Source organism: Schistocerca americana, chromosome 8 (genome assembly GCF_021461395.2).
Source record: "Schistocerca americana isolate TAMUIC-IGC-003095 chromosome 8, iqSchAmer2.1, whole genome shotgun sequence".
Lineage (NCBI taxonomy): Eukaryota > Metazoa > Arthropoda > Insecta > Orthoptera > Acrididae > Schistocerca > Schistocerca americana.
The window spans coordinates 326,148,806-326,167,226 of NC_060126.1; the positions used below are offsets into that span (position 1 = coordinate 326,148,806).

The following is an 18,421-nucleotide window of genomic DNA, read 5'->3' on the forward strand; positions in this document are numbered from 1 at the left end:
TCTACAGCAATATAAGCTTGTAGGTGCATGTTTAAACACCTGAGGTTGCGTACAAGTCCGAAACCGGTCGTGTGACGAATAAATAACCTTTTATTGTGACTGGTAGTGGAAGTTTCTCCACACCCTATAAAGGAACAGTCACGGATTTCAACAGCATCCACTATGAATAAAATTCACTTTTGTGTGATTTATCACTATAAGCAAATTCCTTGTAGTTCTTGTGTGTATGAAGCCACATTTTTCATTATTTAGAATCATTTGCCAATTTCTCGCCATAGAGATATCTTGCCCAAATCGTTTTGCAATTGGTTTTGATCATCTGATGACTTCATCAGGTGGTAAATGACAGCATCATCTACAAACAGTCACAGAGGGATGCTCGTTTTATGTAGATCAAGCAGAGGGCCTGAAATAATTTTTTCCTGATCGCCAGATTTTGCGTCCGTTTTACTCGATAGATTTCCGTCAGTTGTTCTGAAATGTGACCTTTCTGAAATCACAAATCCAGTCACACAACTGAGACGAAACTCCACGGGGCACTCAATCTGATTAGAAGTCGCTTGGAAGGAACGGTGTCAAAAGCCTTCTGGTAATCTAAAAATTTGCAATCAGTCTAATACCCCATATCAAAAGCACTGATTACTTCGTGAGAATAAAGAGCTAGTTGTGTTTCACAAGAACGAAACTTTCCGAATCGGTGTCGGCTATTTGTAAATAAATTGTTTTTTTTTCGAGGTAATTCATAATGCTCGAAAAAAGTATATATTCCAGCAAGCTAGTGCAAATCGGCGTTAGTAATATGAGTCTGTAATTCAGCAGATCAGTCCTATTTCCTTTACTGAGTATCGGTATGAACTGTGCAAATTTCCAGTCTTTAAGTGAGTAGGTATCTTTAACTAGCGAAAGGTTGTACATGGTTGCTCAGTAATGAGCAGTTGTATCAGCGGACTTTGAAAGACAAATAACTGTTATGCAATGTTGACCGGAGTACTTTCATTTATTAAGTGATTTAAGCTGCTTCGCTCCACCGAGGGTAGCTACTCCAAAGCTAGTCATGTTGGAAGATGTCTTTGGTTAAATTCTGGAAATTTACTTTGTCATCTTTGATGAAGGAATTTCGGAAAGCCACGTTCGGTAAATCTGCTATAGTTGTACTGTCATCAGTAGCATTGCCATTGGTATTTTTCACTGAATGTATTGACTACGTCTTGCCATTTGTGTACTTCAGTTATGACAAGAATCTCTTTGGGTTTTCTACAGAATTACTGATACAGATTCGTTGTGCAGAAGATTAAAAGTATCTAGCATTGAAGATCGCGTTCAATTTCGAGTTTCTGTAAAATTTTGACAGTCTTGCAGTTTTTGCGTTGTTATAAACTTGTCATGCTTTTTGCGTCAAATTTTCAAAACATAATGTAACATTGTGCTAGTTACGAATTAGTCATTTGACCCAAAGTCTGTATGGTGCAAGTTTCACTCTCCTAGCGAAATCTTATCTTTGGCGGAGTAGTGCAAAAGCACGTCTTTACACCGTATCTTGAGTGAGGAGACTAGTCATTCAGTCAGTCCGCTTGGGGCCAAGGTTCAAGGTCGATAGGGCCATGTAGTCAGGCAGCCAGTCTTCTTTTGGTCTCCGCCTGAAGCTGTCAGGATCTTATCGTCTGCTGGCGATTTGTGAAGGTCAGACATTTGTCTTTGTATTATTTTGATGGGCACTTTTAAGCTGCAGCGTCCAGCATTATTGGTGAGATCGGTGCTTGCTTGTTTTGCATTGGCGTATTTCAGTTTTCATGATTTTAGGGTGCATCTGTGAGACTTGCTTCTGCGATTGTATATCCATGTGAGCAACGTTAGCACATCGATCGGATCACGTCTTTGTTTGAATATGCGAGGATCAAGATCTATTTTTCCTTGATTCATCGGATAAAATAGGTCGTCTTTCATGTTACTTTCTCTAAATATTACTACGGAGATTGAAAAGTATGTGCAGTTATATTTTTTTTTCTTATGGTCGCATTCATACACCTGGTCCCTTAGAGGAGAGTTTTGTATGTTGTTTGTACAAAAATGGCTCCGGGCACTATGCGACTGAAATTCTGAGGTCATCAGTCGCCTAGAACTTATAACTAATTAAATCTAACTAACCTACGGACATCACACACATCCATGCCCGGGGCAGAATTCGAACCTGCGACCGTAGCGGTCACGCGGTTCCAGACTGAAGCGCCTAGAACCGCACGGCCACACCGGCCGGCTAAGTTGTTTGTAAGTACGAATAATTGCAGTAAATTTCAAACTTTCCACGAATTACTGTGCACATGAAGTGATCATTTTTCAATTCTACGAAATTTTATAGTCATTCGCGTATGATTTCATTTATCGTTGTTTTACACTAGTATCAGGGAATACCACAACATATTTAATATGGACTGCCATCGCAATAGTTAATATTGTGATAAACTGCCTTCAGCAGACACCGCCGCCCCACACCGAACCCAGGGGGAGGCTTCGTCCCGCCATCATAGCCTTCAGTGGTTCACAAACCCACAGCAGACTACACTTGTCCACCCACCACACCGTCGCCCCACACCGAACCCAGGGTTATTGTGTGGTTCGGCCCCCAGTGCCCCCCCCCCCCCCCCCCGGGAACGTCTCATATCAGACGAGTGTAAACCAAGATGTTTGCGTGGTAGAATAAATATTGTCTACTGATCCGCCGGGCGGATTCGTGGCGGCGACCGGCACGCCTTCCCGTTCGCAAAGCAGCGCGTTAGACCGCGCGGCTAGCCGGTCGGGCTGTTTTATGTGTAACGTCACCTAAATACAGTATGTGCTGAGAACTTCAACAAACGTGCTGCATCAACAAATCTTTCAAGTGTTTGCATTTCAATGCACCAATTTCCTGTTGCTGAATTTTAGAACACACAGTGTGCAGTTACATCTATATAGAACGCATCTTTACTAATAGAAGAGGTTCACTTACACTGTTACGTTATATCAAGGCAACTGAAGATCTTGGCAGCAACTGGCCGTCCTTTAATTTAAGCTGAAGGTCGCTTTCTATGTTCCGTTGCGCTGTGTAGACTTTCGTACCACTTCATATTTTGTTAACGGAAATAACTCGCGTTGATATTCGTTGATGGGTCAAATTAAAAAAAGGAAAGTTTGATATTTGCGGAGCATTAGTACCGGTGTCATTACGTTCCATTCACTCATACGCAAAACAAATGAGGTTGTGTGTAGCTTTTAACATGTATAAATTGTGAACTTTGAAGATCATACCAGTATATAAGCAGTCATTCATGGTTCAACAGACGTTTAGGATGGAAGAGAACAGTGCCTGAATGTTTCTTCACCCAAAAAAAAAAAATCTTTTGCGTATTTTTCGCGGCAGGGCTGTTAACACGTATACTGCAGTGTAAGAGGTGAGATACATTAAAATCACATAAATTATTTGCTGTGGTCTGTGGCCATAAAATTATTTAGGGATTCGCATTCAGGATACCTGCAGTTCGTTACCTTCTGAGCATCCCTGACATATTATGAAGAATTCGGGTCTAGAGATGTCGCTATACGCTCCAAATCGTGGAGTAATGGAACTGTGAGACTCGTCCGACGTAGGACCGGATATCATTATCCTCGAAGAGCAGGTTTGGAAAAAACTGTTATTCTGAAATGTCACACCTACCGTCTCTCTATAGACACCTCAGTTCCTCTTTGAATCTGATGCACTTCTTCTGGTTGTCACTTCAAATCATGAAATATTCCTTAGCTACACAGATAGCAGAAAATATTGGCCATTCACAGCTGTTACTCAACTTTCAGTTTTCCTGTTCTCTCGATAAATATTAATTTTGGACTTACGTTTAATGGGTGTAAATGTACTGCATCGTCTCTTTAGGGGTAATGAAAATCGCTTCCGTGTTATTTGCGTACCGAGAGAAAGGCACCCCTGTTGATGGGGTAGAGGTGTCCAGCGGTGAGAACCAGCGGTTTCTGTGCGCGGACGATGAGGATTCTCAGAGCGTGCTTGAATCTCGCGCTGCACTCCACCCAGGGGCAGCTGTAAGCCGCCGTGGAAACCGACTCTCCCTGTGAACACAAATAAATAAAACGGTTGTAGTGTTCATAACAAGCAGGATCAACAGAAGCTCAGAGCATTAGTTTCACCAAACTAGCACAGTTTAGAGGAAGTAATAAGGCTCGTATAAATGTGTCTTTGTTCTGATGAATAACAACTAAAGATGCTAAGAAGTTCTTCATGTTATTTCATTTATGGTTTCAGAGTTTATATGGAAGCTATTTTCTAGTGGAATCTGAAAATTACATAGTAAGTGTAAACGATCGCTCTGAATAATCATACAAGGGATATTTGTTTGATACTGTGCACCATGTTACAATTTGCATCAATTCCTCTTTTACGACTTGGTCTCATATTAACTCAGAAATATTTTAGAAAACAGAATGTTCTCGTCGTGTAAAACTCACAAGCTTCACTGCTACGTGTTATAACACAGAACATTAACAATGTGGTTCAAATGGCTCTGAGCACTAAGAGACTCAACTGCTGACGTCATCAGTCCCCTAGAACTTAGAACTACTTAAACCTAACTAACCTAAGGACATCACACACATCCATGCCCGGGGCAGGATTCGAACCTGCGACCGTAGCGGTCTCATGGTTCCAAACTGTAGCGCCTAGAACCGCACGGCCACTCCGGCCGGCAGAAAATTAACACAAACAGAGCTATGGCATATACAAAATTTACTGTTCTGATTCTAAGGCTAGCGGCAAGGATCAAACGGGAAGTAAGTTTAAGACACGATGCAGGGAACACACAGAATAAAAAACGAAAAGCTTAGGAAATATATTCGCCTTTGCTGCTCATCTCAGACGTAATCGTCACACGTGAGCCATTCAACAAAACATTATCAATATGGGCTTTCGGAGGCGAGGTTCCACCCGTGACTGCACGACACAAAGCTTTAGGCCTCACCTGGGCCCGTCATCATTGACACTGGAATGTTGTTAACTGGAAACATGTTGCCTAGTCGGACGAGTCTCGTTTCAAATTGTATCGAGCAGACGGACGAGTACGGGTATGGAGACAACTTCATGAATCCTTGGACCCTGCACGTCAGCAGGGGACTGTACAACGTGGTGGAGGCTTGGAGGTTCTGTAATGGTATGGGGCGTGTGCACTTGGGGTGATATGGGACCCATGAAACGTCTAGACACGACTCTGACAGGTGACACGCACGTAAGAATCCATTCATGTCCATTGTGCATTCCGACGGACTTGGTCAATTACAGCACGACAATGCGACTCACCACACGTCCAGAATTGCTACAGAGTGGCTCCAGGAACATTGTTCTGAGTTTAAACACTTCCGCTAGCCACGAAACTCCCCAGACATGAACATTATTAAGCATTTCTGGGATGCATTGCAACGTGTTGTTCAGAAGAGGTCTCCACCCCCTCGTACACCTATGGATTCATGGACAGTCCTGCAGGAGTAATGGTGTCAATTCGCTGCAGCACTACTTCAGCCATTAGTCGAGACCATGCCACGTCGTGTTGTGCCACTTCCGCGTGCTCGCAGGAGCCCTAAACGATATTGCGCAGGTATACCAGTTTCTTTGGCTCTTCAGTGTGTTTGCAGGATGTGTTCCATACGGTCTTTCCCTATATTTTTTCCCCTCTACAGCTCCCTCTATACCATAGAAGGTTTTCCCCGATTATTTCACATACCTCCTATTATCCCATTCTTTCTTCTTGTCAGTATTTTTCATGTATTCTTTTTCTCGCCGATTCTGTGGAGAATCCTCATTCCTTACGACCTCAATCCACCTAATTTTCAACATTCCTCTGTAGCACCATCCGTTCTCTTCTGTTCCGGTTTTCCCACAGCCTACGTTTCACTACCATATAGTGATGCGCTCCAAACATATTCTTAGAAATTTCTTACTCAAATTAAGGCCTATGCGTGATACTAGTAGACTTCTCTTAGCCAGAAATGCCCTTTTTGCTACCTGTAGTCTGCTATTACATCCTCCTTCCTTCGTCCATCATGCGTTATTTTGCTGCCTATGTAGTAGAATTCGTTAACTTCATCTAATTCGTAATCACCAATTTTGATGTTTCTCGTTGTTCTTATTTCTGCTAATTCTCATTACTTTCGTATTTACTCGATTTACTCTCGATCTATGTTTTGTACCAATTAGAATTCATTCCATTCAAAAGATTCTGTGGTTCTCTTTTATATTCACTGAGAATAGCAATATCAACAGCCAAATTTATCACTGACAACTTTTCACCTTGAATTTAATCCGAATCTTAAATTTTGCATTTATTTCCGTTATTGCTCCTTCGAAGTACGGATTGAACACTAGAGCGAAAGATATCGACCCTGTCTTGCCCCTTTTTAACACGATCACTTCGTTATTAGCCGTCTACTGTTATCTTTCCCTCTTCGCTCTTGTATATATTATGTATCACCCATCTTTCCTTACAGCTTATTCCTGCTTTCATAAGGATTTCGAACGTTTTGCACCACATTACATTGTCGAACGCTCTTTCCAGGTCGACATATTCTACGATCGTGTCTTGATTTTTCTTCAGTTTTGCTTCCATCAGCAGCCTCAACGACAGAACCGCCTCTCTGGTGCCTCTGCTTTTTTCTGAAACCGAACTAATAGTCTCCTAACATACCCCCAATTTTCTTTTCCATACATCATTCACCACCTTGGATTCATTAACTTTTAAGCTGATTGTGCGATGATTCTCGCACTTTTCAGCTCTTCCATCTTCGGAACTCTGTGGATGACGTTTCCCCGAAAGTCTGATGATATGTCGCCTGTTTTACACATTCATTCTACACACAAACACGAATAGTCGTTTTATGGCCGGTACTCCCAGACATTTTAGAAATTTCGATGGAATGTTGTCCAACCCTTCTGCCTTATTTCATCTTAAGCTTTCTAAAATTCTTTTAAATTTTGTTTTTAAAACTGGATCCCCTTTTTCTCGAGTGATATTTCCTCTTCTATCACATCACCAGCCAACGCATCCTCCACACAGGTCTTAAAAGCACTTTTTTCCATCGATCCGCTGTCTCCTTTCAATTTAATAATGAAATTTCTTTCCACTTTTAATGTTACTGCCCTTGCTTTTAATTTCACCGAAGGTTGTTTTGAATTTTCTATATTCTGAGTCGCTCCTACCGACAGTCATTTCTTTTTTGATTTCTTCACATTTTTTATGTAACTGTTTCGCTTTAATTTCCCTGCGCTTCTATTTATTTCATTCGTAAGCGATTTGTCTTCCGTATTCCAGTTTCTCCTGAACATTTTTGTACTTATTTCTTCCGTCGATCAACTGAATTTTTTGTTCTGTTACCCATGGTTTCTTCACGGTTAACTTCCCTGTATCGTTTTCTTTCCAACTTCAGTGACTGGCGTTTTTAGAGGCGTCCATTCGTCTTCAGCTCAACTGACCACTGAGCTCTTCATTGTCGCAGTGTCTAAAGCCTAAGAGAACTTCAACTTTATCCCATCTTTCCTTGGTACTTCCGTGTTCTAGTTCTTTGTGCACTGATTTTCCTGATTGGTCACTTCAATTGCACTCTACTGTTCATCATTACTAAATTGTGACCTGAGCTTAGATCTGCTTATGGGTACGCCTTACAGTCCAGTATCTGGTTTCGTAATTTCAGCCTGGCCACGATGTAATCCCGTATCTCCTGATCTTTTGGAAGTATATCTACGCCTCTTGTGAATCTTAAACAGAGTATTCGCTATTACTAGCTGAAATTTATTGCTGAACTCAATTAGGCTTTGTATCCCCTCATTCGTACTACCAAGCCCATACTCTCCCGTAATCCTTTCTCCTGCTCCCTCTCTCACAACTACATCACAGTCACCCATGAATATTACATTTTTATTTCCTTTTACGTAATGAATTACCCACTCAGTATACTCATATAACTTATCTCTTCCACTTCGGCTTGCGACGTCTCCATTCACACCTGAAATAAAGTTGTCGGTGATGGTTTGCTGTCGGTCCTGCTATCACAGAGCTGTTAACAATGAGTCACTCTTTGACTTACGTTCCTATTCATAAGGAATCCTACTCCCGTTGTAATGTTTCCTGCTGCCGTTGTTAGCAGCCTAAACTCGTCTGACCAGAAATCCTTGTCTTTCCCACTTCATTGACTCTCACTAGATCTAGGCTGAGCCTCAATATTCCCCTTATAAGATGTTCTGTCTTTGCTACCACGTTCCAAGCTTGCGACATTCTACTCCTGTGCTGTAGAACGTTACCCTTTCGTTCGTCATTCAATCTTTTTCTCATGGTCACCTCTCGTTGGACTGTCACCTTCTGGAGGTCTGAATGGGGGACTAATTTAGAATCTTTTTGCGAATAGCGAGATTATGATAAACCTTTTTTCAGTTGCAGGCTATATATTCCTGTGGTTTCCATTTCATGGTCGTGCCATTGTTCATTGCTGATTCTTCTGCCTTTCAGGATAGTTACCCATCCCAAGAGCAAGAGAGTGCCCTGAAGCACAGTCCGCTCCTCCGCCCTCTTTGACAAGATGGTTGGCAGGGCAACGATGACTTCTTATGCCGGAAGTTTTTGGCCGCCATTGCTGATGATTTTTGCAGTGATGTGGTTCGAACCCAAAATCAAGGATGCTACACCTAGACGTGCTTGATAGCTTCCTTTAAAGTCTTTCTGCAATTTTGTAGCTGCGCTCAGGTTTTAACAAACGCGTTATTACCATGTAAGCAGTTCACGTAGCGACCATGGCGAACAAGGTGCCTCTATGGTTCTCTGTGTTCTAACTTCGTCAACTCTCGGTAGAGGACTTTATGCTTGACTTGGACACACAGTGCACTGCAAACATGTTAGAAGTTCACTAAATTCAAACAGCTACCTTTAGTTTTTCTTCGGTAAAGAACGCAGTTTAAAATTTCGAATTTATCAAATGTAACTCTTTATAACGGTAAAACGTGCTATTACTTTAAATTTGTACGACTTTTACATTCGTAACCATTTGACTTTGGTTTACCAAAGCGCTATATAAGCTGTATTTTCTTATTTCCTTTTTTCTGTTCCTACGGTGTATACGTGTAATCTTGAAGTTATTTCTTGTGGGGCCTTCTGCGTTTCAGCTACCTAACGTTTTTAAGTATTCACTATTTTTTATGTACAACACTTGATTGCATTTAAAATGTCGGTGGTCTGTTCCACTAGCGTATGTTTTCAGTGTGAAGATGAAGCCGGTCATGGAGTAAATAAGGAAATAGTTAGCAATTGGAGTAGTTATTCATCATACTTAGGAGTAGCAGCGCTCTCCAAATATGGAGAATATTATAAAAATGTTATTCTTAATGTTATGAGAAATCATTAAGGTCAGTGACATGCTATATCTGTCCACTGATGTCGAGTAGCGCGTCAACGGCCACACCTCTAGAACATAAGCTGTTACCAGTGATCAGCTTTCAATTTTCTCCTCAGTGTTAGTGAAACGGTTTAGAAAATTTGAAGAGAACGAATTATGTTCATTACATATGTTCAGCCCACATAGGGATTTCCCAGCAGGAATGTTCAGTATTGAGGTTTATGCCAGGAACGATCAATGGAAGCAAATAAGTCTAGTGAACAGGGGCACTGAAATGAATACCTTAAGGGCTGTGAGAACTTGTTCGTCTTCGATGCTGTGAAAAACATCTCTTCTATCACAAGCTCATTGGTTTCCATATTCTTCGAGGAGGTATCATGAATCACAGACCAGAGAAAACTACAGTAGATATGGACTCTAAATTGCATAATTTTAAGAGATATGAGTCCTTGCTTATCTTCGACTGTGTGAGACAAATCTCTTATACTGAATAAGTGCTCGTATCTCTTAAGTTATGCCAGTTAGTGTCCTTGTTCCCCAAACTTTTGCTTCGAATGATCATTCTTGTCATATAGCTGAATACTGTCAATTTCTGCTGGGACATAGTAGTTTCTAATTTCTTGCTACACTTTATTACTAACGAAATACAAAAAAACAAAACAAAAAACAGAGGATCTGGCAACGCGTCAGTCATGAAACACATGGCAGTGGTTGTTGAGGACTCTTGTTATCAGCAACCAAAATGCAGCCATAAAGATGTACTTATTATTCTCATAATCGTTCGCAGGCCTCACCCATGTGTGTCGCTAGCTGAAGTGAGAGGAGACAGGTAAGGGTCCTGAGTCACCTGGAATACGAGTCCAAGTAGATACTAAGGCTACGGAGATACGAGCAAAGTGTTCTACTTGTCGTGTTCGCTCACTGTAAGAGGCGAATATCTTCCGCAGTGGCTCCATAGTGGCTGTGAGTTTACACAGTAAATGGGCGCAGAATAAGAGAAATTTTGGTACTGCTTAAAAACGAATAATAAACAGTGCAGTGGATACTACTTTCTTGTTGAGTGAGAGAGCTCCTGCCGCTTAGGGATTGCAGTTTTTCGAGTGGTGTCACCCGATTATAAAGAGGACGTCATCAGCATGCCACAACACATGGAAAAAAGTGGATTGAAGCAGAGAGTACGAGATTCGAGATGTGGTTAACAAGAACAGCGTTTTCCCATTCAAAGTGTGGCGTGATACTCACGTTTTCGGTCACGCTGTTAGCTGCCCAGCAGTAGAGGTAGACCTGCCCTCCTGGAATTGGAAGGTAAGAAGCGCACTTCAGCGCAGCACTAATGTCCTCACCCTGTGAATAAAAGGAATATGTTGATCACTGGCCCAAATTTTTGCTTAAGAAGAGTTTCACGAGGCCAAGTCATCCACAATTCTACGCTGTAGTAAGTTTTCGCCATGGTAACTTCATCTTTTTCGTTTCCTCCTTAGCCGATGCCTATATTATGACTCTTTTTATACCGGATACGTCTGAGACCATCGTAGTAGTAAAATGGTGCTGATCCAAACAAGAGTTAATCACTAATCACTGTTCCATCAATTTTATTGTGCTTGTTTTTGTTGTATAAAATATGACTCATGTTACCACATAACTTTGTTCCTCAAACTCTAGCTGCTTATTAAAGTTTAATGGATATCTCAAAAAATACCAGCCGTTCTCCGAACCACAATTTGGTGTTGGTGTGTGTTGTTTGGGGGAGGAGACCAGACAGCGAGGTCATCGCTTTCATCGGATTAGGGAAGGATGGGGAAGGAAGTCGGCCGTGCCCTTTCAAAGGAACCATCCCGGCATTTGCCTGGATGTTTTTCGAGTGGTGTCACCCGATTATAAAGAGGACGTCATCAGCATGCCACAACACATGGAAAAAAGTGGATTGAAGCAGAGAGTACGAGATTCGAGGGGGAAGGAAGTCGGCCGTGCCCTTTCAAAGGAACCATCCCGGCATTTGCCGGAAGTCACGGAAAACCAAAATCAGGATGGATGGACGCGGGATTGAACCGTCTTCCTCCCGAACGCGAGTCCAGTGTGCTAGCCACAGCACCACCTCGCTCGAACCACAATTTGGTAAAATAGTGTAGACCGTTAGGTGCTACGTCAGCCAGAGAGCTCCTATTAACAGGAACACTTATCAGTTAATACATATCACTTATTTAAACGATGCCAAAATAACAGTGTCATGGCGTCTGCAGATTTTCTAAACGCATTATTCAAATTCCTGGTCAAATGAAATTTGCGCAATGTTTTGCTCAGCGTGTGTTCACATAAGATCATACAAGGCACAAGAATTTGATATCAAAAGCCTGAAGGGATGATGTAATTATACAACATACAAACAGTGATATAGTTTATTAGTACAATATACGTTTGGTGAGAATGTGCTAGTAATGGGCCACCAAATGGATAATACGACATTGGATTTTAAAGAAGACCACAGAATTTACCATTAGTTGCTAGTTCAGAGAGTGGTTACACGAACGTCGCTGTGACGTTATACACTGCCCCAGACACCGCACTTTGCTCAGCTGAGCACTGGTTAGCCATACTGACATTTACATTTGTGGATGACGCTTAAATTTCCTCAAAGTCTCGAAACCACATGCGGCAGATAGATCTTACAGTTGTGGAAGAAGAGCGTTGCAGCATCCGGATGGGACCCAAAAATAAAATTCGGTGTGGTCAGGTCTCCCTCGTCTTCAAGACCCTTCCGCCTCTGCAACTTACCAGCGCCCGTACAAATTCCCAAATCTTTTCACATTCCATTCTTGAATGATTATGAAATTGTCAGTACAAACACCCATACCCTGGGCGGAGATAATCTCCGACCCGACCGGAAATCGAATCCGGGCCCCCGTGATTCGGAGGCAGCAGTGCTAACCACATCTCTTGATCTCCAACGTTCGGTATTGTGATTTCGTGCACCTTCCTCCATCAGTTGGACGGCTAGTTCCAAAACTTCTTTCCAATGGAAAGTTTAATAACAGATTTACAGCTTAATGAAAAGCCTTTCCAGTTGTTTTTTACGACTTAATTAAGTTCACACGACAGGTTTCGGCTTTTATACTGGGGCATCATGAAGTGTGTCTGAAAGGTTTGGTGCAGAAATAGAACATCAAACGCCGGCTGCGGTGGTCTAGCGGTTCTAGGCGCGCAGTCCGGAACCGCGCGACTGCTACGGTCGCAGGTTCGAATCCTGTCTCGGGCATGGATGTGTGTGATGTCCTTAGGTTAGTTAGGTTTAAGTAGTTCTAAGTTCTAGGGGACTGATGACCACAGTAGTTAAGTCCCATCGTGCTCAGAGCCATTTGAACCATTTTTTAGAACATCAAATGAAACCGATCGTGTGAACATAATTAAGCTCTAAAAAAAGCAGCTGAAGCGGATCTTCATTAATCGTACAATTGTGGAATCAGATTCATCCTGACGCGGTGAAGCTAATAACAGTTACATCACCCACTCATGGGTTCCTCTGAATACACCAATTGACACCAATTCAATGCACGGAGAAATGGGCAATCAAAACATCTGCAGGCTCAGTGCTGCACTGGCACCTTCCGCCCTCACAAAACCGAAAAGAAAGCAGAGCCCAAAGTGGCAACTGCTTTACAAACAACACAGAGAGATGCTATCTTCGTGAAAAATTTTTCAGCCAGCACATCACAAATGCACTCTTCTGGTAAATGCTTTCGTGTTTTTCTGCATCTAGGGGGTGTACTTTGAAAAACGTCATACATCTCGACATTGTCCATCTCTATATTTCTTGAGCGGGCCCCGTATCTACCAGTACTGTTCCTTTGTACCACAAGGTGCCGCACTGCAAGCATCATCATGGCGTCTGCTAAAGCAGCGAGCGCTCGGCTGCAGGACTTGACACGACGCAGGGAAACCCCTGCTGTGATAGAAATCTCAGCTGTATGGCAACCGCCGGGTAAATCGCGTCCAGTGATTTTTCAGGGTTTCCCGACGGATGTGTTGCAAATATACTTCTCGGGTTTGCCGCCAGAACATATTGTTGCAAATATTACAATATTTCGTCGATGCTACTGTTTCATATCTTCAGGTGGTGGTACTTACCGTTGTCTCTGCGAGACGCTGCTGATAATGTACGCGTGGTGGCGCTGAATTTTATCAGGCCAGAAGCAGGGAATAAGCGATCTCGGGAAGACACTAAAGCTGCGCTCCTATTTCCCCCCTACCGAGTGCCGCAGGAAGGTTCAAAAAGTTCAAATGTGTGTGAACTGCTAAGAGACCAAACTGCTAGGGTCATCGGTCCCTAGTCTTACACACAACTTAAACTAACTTGAACTAACTTACGCTAAGGACAACACGATACCCATTCGCGAGGGAGGACTTGAACCTACGACGGGGGATGACGCCTCAGACCGGGCGGTTACCCCGCGAGGCCCGCAGGAAGGCCTTTCGCTTGTGCACTGTAGGCAGTTAATGTGCTGCTAGACGCTCCTGTGGTTAAAAGGTAAATTAAATCTCAGCTGTGCGTTGCGTCAGGTCATGAATCGGAAGTCCTTGCCTCTCCTGTTTTAATTTAGTAGCAGCCAGTGCTGGATTTAGGCGGCGCTTAATTGAAAACCTGCATCCCTGTTGATAAGACTGCCCGCCGTGCGGATCTCGTTAAGAAGGGTGACACCGAAGATGAATCCTCTGTCTTCTCATAAAACTTGCAATTCCCCATCTACAAGCAGTGCTCCACTACGGCTGGTTTATCAGGTTGTGACAGGCATGTATGGCGATACTGTTCAACATAACGCTCTTGCACGGTTCGGCATGATTACAGAATATAAAATTTCACACACTGGTGTGAGACCCTTTATGCAGGAGGGGTAGATTGCAGTGCACAATGGCCTTTGTATTGAGATGCCGTGCAAAGCAAACCGTCCCTACATTTGCAATATCATATTAACTCTGTCGCGCTGTTAGAATTACGCGACGGTCAAGTGCAGCCCTAGTAAGAGGACGGTACGTTAAACGACGAGGGCTGCACATTGAGTCCATGAAATTACTATCACTGCATCTAATGAGTCCTTTGAAACTCTCAGCTGTATCCTTGGATTAGATAAGACGGCGCCACCTGGGCGCTAGCTGATTGCGCTAAATAACAAGCCAAGTTTCTCCAAATGTCAAGTATACTCATCTCAAGGCCCAACTGCAAGAAGAAAACGCACCGTCTCGAGACACCGTGTTCCAATCCAATCAGTGATATACAGAACTGAACATGCAATTTAGAAACTTCCCAGTGACGTTGGAAAGAGATTAGGCGGGTCGTCTGCTGAATTTTGTTTCGAACCCCACTGAAAAAGTTTAATATCAGTTCCGCAGAAAGGAACGCTATGCGAAACTAGAGAACGGACAAAGTCCTCATCATTATACTTACCGACAATGTTAACGCCAACGCCCTTCTCTCATCAGTTGAATACAACAGAAAGATGAAGACGTTGCTCTATGACCCTGGTTATCAAGAGGTAAGAGAGGACCCGATTGGGGAAATGCAGATAAAACACCCTCTAAGGAACAGTTCTGTTTTGACAAAAGCCATTAAGGATTTGCGCCATCAGGATGCAGTCTCGCCAGTACTGTACGCCCTACCGAAGGTATGTAAGGATGAGTCAGCTCTCCGCCCATTAGTGTGCAATACAGACTTATAAAACGTATACGTAGTTAGTTTAAATTAGGAAAACATTAAAGAAAACGTTCGGACATTAATTTCAGTGCAATAATTTTCAATTTAATTTTTCCTAATTCTATAATTTTGGCATACAAAAACTTATATTAGTATTTATATAAGCTAGGAAATGGACACGCACAATGCAAATCAATATGCAGCTATGCCTAGAGCATCCAAATACAAAATAGAAAGAAAAAATGGTCAATCTGCGTATTACACAGGCACAACAAAAACTGTACTACACTGCCTTTCACAAAGGTCTACACATTACTGGAGACAATATTCGCAAACAAGCATACTATGTTCATCGTATACATTGTTGGATTATTTTGAACAACAGTGCGAAATATTCCTTTCCAGTTCACGTGGACACAAAAAACATCTTCGTCTGCACATTTTTCTTTGACGGATGATATCCGTTTCGGGCGCCACATGTAGGCAATGCCTGTAAGATATTCCTTTTCAAATATGGAGTTTTCGCTCTGGAATCCATACGTCGTCGAATAAGTTATAGGACCAAGTCTTTCAATAAAATCCTCCTTTTACGTGATTTTCCATTGTGATTTTCTGGATATTGGTTTGTGTATAAACAGAAAGATTTCAAAAGTGCAGCATCCGCTACATTAGTCCACACATCAAATTCCTATTTCCTTGTCTGTCTTTTAAAAGCGTAAGGATGTATCTTTTGGTATAGAGAATCGGCACCTGATTTTATTTTGTTGTAAAATAAAGTCATTTCTGGTCTAGACTGCCTGTAGCGTATGATGTCAAAGAGTCGCTGAGGCAGAATCTCTGTATTCTATATTTTGTTGGGTTGCTTGAAATAAATTGTAGAAAACTGCAACGGTCTCTGGGAGACATTAGCCGCTCATCTATTGTGGAGTTCTCTCCTAGATAAAATTTTAATTGGAGTTGTTTAAGAGCAGTTCCCACACATTGCGAAAAACTGTCATACTATCATCTTGTCTCCTAGCTTGTCTGTTGTCGAGCCTTATAACTCTACTTATTTCTTCAAACCTATTTATAGAAAAAATGGCCATGAAAACAGAGTTTTCAGTAGAGTTGTAAAAAAATTCCCACACAGGAATATTCCATCTTCCGCAACTGTCAGCTATTAGAAGAATTATAAAAAAATTCATGAATTTCCTCGTTTGTGACATTGCACCATATTTTACCTTTCAGAACTGCTGAGCGCCGTCCTTCCAGATTTGTGCAATGAACTATTTCATTCACAATATTATTTGTGATGATGTAACTTCAAGCATCTTTTGGTGTTTGTGTATTTATTTCCCTTACAGGACCTGGAGAAATTTTAATTATATTATGAGTGATCTTTCTGTTAGAAAGAGGTGGTGTTTTGCTCCACTGGTGTTTTCCGATAGAAAAGTTCGCCGTTTGGGCTAGACTTGCTACAATAATTTTCAAGCTGAATTGTGGTTGATATATTAATTCCATTTGTAGGCTGGGGTATGCTTGCTACATTATTTGAATTTACAAGCAGTGCTATATTATCAGGCTAAGCTATCCTTGATAAGCCTCATCCTTTACATCCAAAGATTCATCACTCACAGATTGTGAGCTGTCTAACTTAGGTCTATATTCAGGATCAATTTCACCTTCGGCAGCAGTACTAGTTTCGCTTTCGTCCAACCATTCAGAAGTAGTTGTTAAAACGTTTGGATCACGTGCATTTATACTAATAGTAGGTTGCTTTTTCGGAAAGCACTATATCAATCCATATACTGTTAGAAACGAACGAGCCGTGGTTAGAAAGAAAGTCTAAACAGTTACTTTGTCAGAGAAAATGACAAGAAAGAAAAACAGAGAGAATAACAATCACTAATATCAGCTATGAGACCAACAGCTTTCACATCTGAGGTCAATTTCAGCAGCGAGCAAGAAGTCCATTATTGTTGCTGCTTGAATCTGGCACGTGCAACAATTGCCCACATAAAAATATCACGGGTACAAACATTCAGAGACTGGAAGAAAATCACTTGCCAAAGCAATAGATTACAACGGCCTGAGAAGCCCCTTTCATCAATCACGTACATAGCCTTAACGAAACACTGTTCTCATGCATTCTCTACTATATTATGTACTATTCCATCACATTTTTTAATCCTAAACCCAGTAGAGTCCAATTACATATGGTTTCAATAGGATTAAATGTGTGATTAATTCACTCTCACCCTGAAAGGGCCCCATCATGCGTCCAAGGGTTAAGTCCACAGCCTCAAATAACTGATATATCCCTCTCATGATAGACAAAATATCACAGAAATCCAAAAACCATCACACAACAAAGCTTCACATCAGACAACCATGTGATTAACACAACATGCAGTAGAAAGAATGTTGCACTTCTTTCCTTAGGGAGTATATCCCACGAAACATGCAAGCTACTTTAAAACACGAACATTAAGATAAGCTCCGACACAAACAACGAATTTCAGCACATAGCAGTTCATAACTTAGGGGATAATAAGGTCCCATAAAAATAAATGAGTCATATACGGTACAAACTCAATTGCTGAACTTGCATTTCCTACTACATAGGACAAAATGAGAACAGCTTTGAGCCATAGTTCAAAGAGCGTATAGATGCCATACGTTTCAACAACACATCGAAATCGACATTTGCAACGTACACAACTGTCACCAATTACGGAACACAAAGCACTGAAGCTGAGAAAGGTAGTTCGATGAATTTGGTAGAAGAGAGTGAAGTATAGGTACTTAAAATCAGGTCATCACAAAATCTCTTCAATGAACATATCGAGCTAGTTAATTCAGCTTTTCTTCAAATGTTATTCACATATTTTCTCGTTTAAAACAAACACTACTCTCTTTGATAATAACAGCATGCAGACACTAGCTCGATATGAAACAATGCATAAAATATAACAACTTGCTTAGTTGTACAATACCTTCAGCTACTTTCATATTTTAATATAATGTCTATTTCTGTAATACTTATTTATGTAAACCCATCCCTGAAGATTTATTTTGTTTTCTGGGTACTCTTTAATATTTACATTGTGTCACTGTAGTAACATTTTATAACCAACTACTTTCTGTATTTGTTTGTCTCTATGGTAATCAGTTCTAATTTCCATTTTAAACTAAACACTACCGCCTCCGAAAATAACAATATGTAGCACTAACCCAACATGAAACAGTGCATAAAATACACTGAACTGCAAAGGGCATGCGTATACAGAGATACGTAAATAGGCAGAATACGGAGCTGCGGTCGGCAACCCCTGTATAAGGCAACAAGTG

The 18,421-nt window shown here is 41.6% G+C and overlaps 1 protein-coding gene across 1 annotated transcript in view; it reads right to left on the reverse strand.

The window, feature by feature from the left end:
* Positions 1–18,421, reverse strand: part of LOC124545818 (odorant receptor Or2-like) — a 47,032-nt gene that overhangs the window by 16,273 nt on the left and 12,338 nt on the right. Inside the window, exons 3-4 of the mRNA XM_047124770.1 lie at positions 10,651–10,752; positions 3,937–4,092 (exon numbers count right to left, since the gene is read on the reverse strand). Coding sequence (XP_046980726.1) covers positions 3,937–4,092; positions 10,651–10,752 — 258 coding nt within the window. The remainder of the gene's footprint in view (positions 1–3,936; positions 4,093–10,650; positions 10,753–18,421) is intronic.